A 6,395-nucleotide genomic window follows, 5' to 3' on the forward strand; every position below is an offset into this window, starting at 1 on the left:
CACTGCCTTCCAGTGTATGTAGCAGCCTAGCACTTGGGTAGTGGGCAATTGTGATCTCTGGGTATAAAGTATGGAAACCATAGAGATATTCTCCCAGATGCGAGCTGCCACCTTCCAAGGCAGAGGAGAAAGGAGATTAAGTAGGGTGGAGATACAAGAGTTTTTCTGCCTGTGATTTTCCTGCTGCTGGGGCAGACGTTGGGGAGGGATGCTAGCTCATGGCTGTCAAGAGAAGCAGAATGCTATGTAGGAGCAGAAGGTGAATGTTTATTTTGTATTTCTACTTTGATTAGAGAGAATATTTGATAAAAAGCAGTTCCCCCGCTTCCCCTAGGGTGAGGCTGCTAAACTGAAGGGTAGGCTACAAGTGAGCATCACATCCACAACAGGAAAATGTATCACCCTTCAAGAACTTGATTGCTTCTCATGCACACAAACATACTTGAAAATAGCCCAAAAGAGGTTCCCTCCCTCCCACATGGAAGCAGCTGCAGAGAAATCTCAGCTTAATATTGACACCTCTAGGCTGGAGAGTACCCGATTTGCCTCCATTACATCTGTAGTTTGGAATAAAAAGATGCATGATGTGACAGGAGGGGGAATGGGCAACAATGAAGAAGGTGAACAGTGCCTTGTCCTAATTTCTAAAAGTCTCCGAAGACAAGAGGGATAGAGGGCTGCCGCAACAGATTGCCTAATGCTTCCGTTCTTTACCAGCCACAGTTAAAAGGAGGAAAAGCCTATAAGGAGGCTGAAATGTACCATGTAGCTTCTTTTCTGCTATTGTCTGCAAATCCTCGTGCTCCAAAGCATTTTCCTTGAGAGTCCTCACAGGCACGCTACAAACAAGTGTAAGTACTGCCAATTGTTTTAGCGTGATAAATGCATTTAAAAGCTTTCAATATTTTTGTCTGTTTACAGGCACGCTTCTTGAGGAATTTTGACAAGCTTGCCAGAATGGAAAAGTTGCAAAATGCTTAACTTCGGCTGAAGTTAATGCAAATTCTCAAGTAAGAAACCTGGGTATTCTTGGGGCAGTGAAAGAGGAAGGCAAAGGATGAACAAACCCAAATCGCTGCTCCTGACAAAGTGAGACTGGGCAAGAGCAGTGGCTGGTCACACACAGCCTGTGCTAGTACAAGGCACACCCCCAAAACTGCTTCCTCCAGACACCCCAGCAATCGCTAACGCAGCTTCCATGCAACTTACAGTATAGCACAACCAGACGTGAGTTAACTCTCCTGGTACTTCTGCAGGAACTAAAAAGGCTAGTGCCTCATCTGGGGCAATCAAAAGACTTGATGGTGGCACCACAAGCGGAACACCAAGGTTTCTCCCCATGCTGCGGCTAAACTAAAAGCCAGCCCTTCCTCTGCCACCTCCATCAGGGCCATCGGCCCTTGCAGTCCAGAGGCCAAAGAGGGCTGCTGCTCTTCAAGGTTTTGGCCATCCTAGAAGACACGTGATGCTATTTCCACCTTCAAACCTTCACTTTCACACACATCCCACAGCTCCCCAAAGCCATGTATCTCCATATACACTGTCTGAAAGACCACACCCATGTCATGTACCTAACGTAGGACTGGGACACTTAGAGAGTGCAAAACCAGGAATGGGAGTGTTTCTTCATACTGTATTAGCCCAATCCCTTTACCCTGAGGAAATAAAGCTCACAGATAATTTGCCCTCCAAAGAACTCTGCTCCACCCTAATCTGGGCAAGGGACTCTGGGATATAGTCTCTGCAAAACAGAATCCTGTGGAAAGAAGCTGAGAGACCTCCATACAGCAAGTCTTCCCCAAGGAGGGGCGGGAAAGGGCTGCTAAAGCAGATTCTGCTGCCCTTCCTCCATCTTGTGCACCTTACCACCATGGCACAACCTGTGCAGGCAAGGCCAAACTAGGGCAGAGTGAGCAGAGCAGGGAAACGCTTTGAGTGCAAATGAGGAAAACCACAATTTATATCCTAGGAAGTCAACAAGTATCCCACCAGAACAAGCAGGGGAATAGCACTGAAATTATGTAAGTGGCTCACATAAAAAAAGGTAATCTGCTAAAGAGTAAAATTATACAAGCAAGTAAGCACATAGTATAAAGAGCCTTTAATATTGATTCTCTTGCTCAATATTTCATGGAATTCACATCTTGCTCAACAGTGGTGAAACAAGAGAGAAAACGCTAAGTTTGGTCCAGCCCCGAAGTCTACAAGCTTAGACAAATAGCAGCATTGTCAGGTTTGGACTGATTTCATGTTTTAATAAAGACCCTGGTTGGTTTTAGCACTGTTCTCAGACACGTTTGGTGCTAGATCTGTACACAGAGGTGATACAGGCTTGGCATTGAGAGATGCCTGTAGGAATGAGATTCCCAGCAATGGAATATGAGTAGGTAACCCCTAGGAGCTGTGCTGAAGGTCTCACTTCATAAAAATGGAAAGAGGAAAGAGATCAAAGCTGTTACAGATACCTCACTGCATTGCAGAGAAAGGAACTGACATGGACATATGACCTTTAAAGAAATGCAACAGAATTGCACTAAAATTGATTTAGAACTCACCAAACATGTTACCGATGTGGCCATTCTTAGTCAGCGGTCGCAGTTCGTTTTTTCCAAGTGCATATTGTTTGTAGTTATCCCATGCGAATTTCATCATCTGTAAAAAGAAAAATTGAACGAAAGCGCTTAACGGAACTGAAAGTTTTCTGAATTTCAGCTCTGGGAGCAAATGGGAGTTTCCCATTCACTGCTAAATGTGGCAACCAGTGGTCCATTAACTATAAAATCTTAATTCACAAAGAACCCTTATGAATGGGGCTGCATTCGGCAGTTTGCAGAGTCTCAAACTCATTGCTCTTGGTGCAGAACTTGGGACTGGCACATTTCAGAAGTACCACAGTATCCAACACACTGAGAGTCCACTTTTCCCCTGGGCTGTGCAAACCAAGTGGGAATTTTAGAAAGATGCTTCCCTCTCTGAATCCCTCACCTTTTCTGAGGAGTATCAGTATTTCAGAATGGTAATTAAAATGAACTAAAAATGTAAGGCCAAAGTTGATATATCCCTAAGTACAGGGATGTTACCTTCTGAGTTTTCATATTTCTTGATGACAGCAATAATGAAACTTGATCAAACTGCTAAAGCATCTGCCCACCTTGCAGTGGTTACTCGTACAACTTTGGCGAAGCAGCACCACTGAGGTACAGAACGCACTTAATACTGTGCTGAGCAAAGGAAGAAACTGGTCTTTGAGGACTGCACAGAAGTTTTCTTTCTATTTATTAAGAGCATACCTTCATAAAGGAGAAAAGGGAGATCCATGACATTTTGATATCTTCCTATCAAAACTGAAAGTGCTTTCTTAAGAGAATCCTGCAGATGGGCTGAGTGATTTCTGAGAAACCCCTTCCAACTCAAACAATTCCTTTGGGGACATTTGAACTGTCCTGCCCGGGCTCAGCACATTAACCTTTCCCTGAAGACTGCAAGGCAATGGGTTTGTGCGAGTTCCAACACACACACACACACCAGCACAGCTTTTTTTCTGTCCTCCTGCCCCTTTGGCTCCAGCTGGTAGGAAAAATTAAACCTACAAGTATCCTCTCTGCAGCTAGGAGAGACTAGGACTTGTCAGCTTCTAAGGAGCGCCTTAAATAAAGCTCCCTTTTATAATCCATACAGCCTGGCTCTGAGCAGTTTCAGCCCCAGCATCGGAGTGACCTATACATTCTTTGATTCAATCCGTGGAAAAAAGTCAGATAACAAAGGGGAAGAAGGCGGCTTCAGAGAATCGACAATATTTTCCACCGCTGCTCAACAAAGGTAAGAGTCCTCTAAAATGCTTCACTCAAACAAGACATTTGAGAGAAAATGACAGTTTAAAACAAATCATTCCTCCACAGAGTGCCCCTGTCTAGCGTCTGCAACAGCATTTACTGCTCTATTTCAGGATCAGAATATGCAGGTTACTTTGGTATGAAATTCCTACTGTCATTTCAGTTCTTACTTTTGTCCTGCCTTCCAGCTGTGTGTTTCACAAACCCAACATTGCAAGCCCCTGGCAGTATCCTCCTTAATTAGCACACACACACACACAAAAAGCCACATCACCAGATTTCCACCCGCTCTACTTTTTTAAACACCAAGCTTCCAAAGTAAAGTTTCACAGAGCTGGTCATATGGATGAGGATAAACATTTGCTGAACTGATTGATAACATTCAGAGTCCAACACCGCCAGGCAAAAGAATGTTGGACAAACAAATAAAGTCAACTTGGGTTTTAAAAACTCAGTGTGGGATGAATTAGTCACTGGAGTACTCTGCTCCAAGGAAACTAAATGATGACCAGGGCGGGGAGGGGGAGAAACCCTCCACGGAATTCACTCAAACACACCTCAATCGTATGACTCAGGGTGTTCATTTTATTTTCGCTAGATCTCTGGAGTTTTTTTTCAGGGGCAGCATTATTCTAAATGGGAAGTTCTCATTCTTCATTAACATACCAGGGCAAATCTTTGAGGAAATCTGAACTCTCTCTGAGGGTACTGAGTGAATGCTTTTATGTCTCGGAGCTTGGTCCTGAAGTTTACTGCAGGAAAGATGGTGTTTCCACGAAGACAGCTTTCCCACAGCAAGCGAAAGGGCTTGTGCACCAGAAAGGAAACAGCTAGGCAATCTATTTGGTTCATTTCTCTTCTAAATCAGAGCTGAGGAAGGAGGACCCACCCTTCTGGCACACAGAGAGCCTGGACATGGAGAGGATGTGGAAATGACTCTATTTTGTTGCATAAAACTCCTAACGTTGTCATTCTGACTCAGCCTCATTTTAAGCTGAGTATGAAATTTAAAGTTATTTCCTTCCCTCAACTTTTTTAACCCCTCCATTCCAGAGGGCCCAAAGTTTCATCTTCAAAGCATGTGAGAAACCCAGGCACCTCTGCCACAGTGGCCCCGACGGCTCCCTGGGATCCAGAGTTTGCCGACACCTCCATCACAGGCAAGAAAACTACCATGGGTCTCTCTTCCGCAGCCGCTTATATCCCACAAGGGGAATCTCCTCCTCTCCTTCTGTCTTCTCACACGAGGAGGGACTGGGTGAGGCCTGCTGACCGACACCCCAAAGCGACTCGCTTCACACAGGACTCCCAAGTGCCATTTGAATAAATAAGTGTATTCTTAATTTGCCTATTCAACCATTTAAGCTGCATTTGTCACGGTGCTGCAAAAAGTTCCACTACAAAAATGATTTCTTGGGCTGTGCTGGCTGCAGTGTTTTAAACTCTCCTTCTCTGTTCTGTCCTGAGCTGATAATCAGGCAGGCAGAGGATGGATGAGATTGGATATGCTGCCTTGTCATACTAAAGGGTTGTCAGTTTTCCTCTACGTGAACAAAATTTTGCTCGATGCTTTCAAACCCTCTATATTCAAGAGGCAAGATGCATAATGCAGTACCCTTTCATTTTCCAAGATCAAGCTTTTCTCTCCTTAACGATAGGTCCAAAAGCAGCAACTGGAAAAGTTTAAAAGCCAAAAGCATCTGCGCCATTCTGCCCATTCTGGCTTTCTGCAGCTGTCTTTCCAATCCAAATTTAGCAGTACAACTTCCAAACCACCAAAGAGATTCATCAAGTTTCTAAAAGTGGGGACTCCACATTTATACGCTGTACGAAGGACTGAGATGGGGCTTTCAGGAGCTCTGTCTGACAGAGGTTCCAAACCCTGGGTTGAAACAGAAGGGGATGGAGCCGAGCGGTGCAAAATGGAAATTCACCTCGTGAGGTGTTTAAGTCCACTTTCTGATGAGACGCCAAGGTTAAAAGTGAATATTTTATGCTATTCTAGTCATGACAGATCACAATATGTCAGCATTAACATTATGCCATTTTGCATTTGAAAAATGGCACCAGAACCACAAAAATTATGGAAATAGATCCATAATTTTAGATTTTGTTCTTAACAGTGTGCCGTCTGCCATCTAATAGATAATTATCTATTTGGCCATGAAATTCTAATCACCCTGGCTTTCAGCTGATTTATAGCAGAGACTTCCAAATTTATAATCAAGTTTGTCAGACTGCTCTTTCTTTTCTATGATCTGTAAGTCACTTTTATACCTTCAAGAGTTTCAACTACCCAGCTAGACGATTATATGTTCAAATCAACGACAAGTAACTAAACTGACTTGTGAAACCCCGCACGATCACGTTCATCATTTAGGCCATTACCTTTTCTTGTGCTTTGCTCCATCCAACCCCCAAAAAAAGATCTTGCTCTCAAGCCCCCGTGTATTTCCTACGGGCAGCAGCCTGCAGCCACGCAGAGCCAGGCAGGGAGCACAAAGTCCTGCACCGAGCCGTGTGCTGGTTCGGGGCCTTTGTCTACAACTTTGCAGGTTCACA

At 44.2% G+C, this 6,395-nt stretch overlaps 1 protein-coding gene across 1 annotated transcript in view; it reads right to left on the reverse strand.

The window, feature by feature from the left end:
• The window catches only part of MAN1C1 (mannosidase alpha class 1C member 1), a 44,795-nt gene extending 42,143 nt beyond the window's left edge, over nucleotides 1-2,652 (reverse strand). The window contains exon 1 of the mRNA XM_009648489.2: nucleotides 2,556-2,652. Coding sequence (XP_009646784.1) covers nucleotides 2,556-2,652 — 97 coding nt within the window. The remainder of the gene's footprint in view (nucleotides 1-2,555) is intronic.
• Nucleotides 2,653-6,395: the final 3,743 nt, after the last annotated feature.

The sequence above is a fragment of the Egretta garzetta genome, unplaced genomic scaffold, assembly GCF_000687185.1.
Source record: "Egretta garzetta isolate BGI_Z169 unplaced genomic scaffold, ASM68718v1 scaffold101, whole genome shotgun sequence".
NCBI classification, from domain to species: Eukaryota; Metazoa; Chordata; class Aves; order Pelecaniformes; family Ardeidae; genus Egretta; species Egretta garzetta.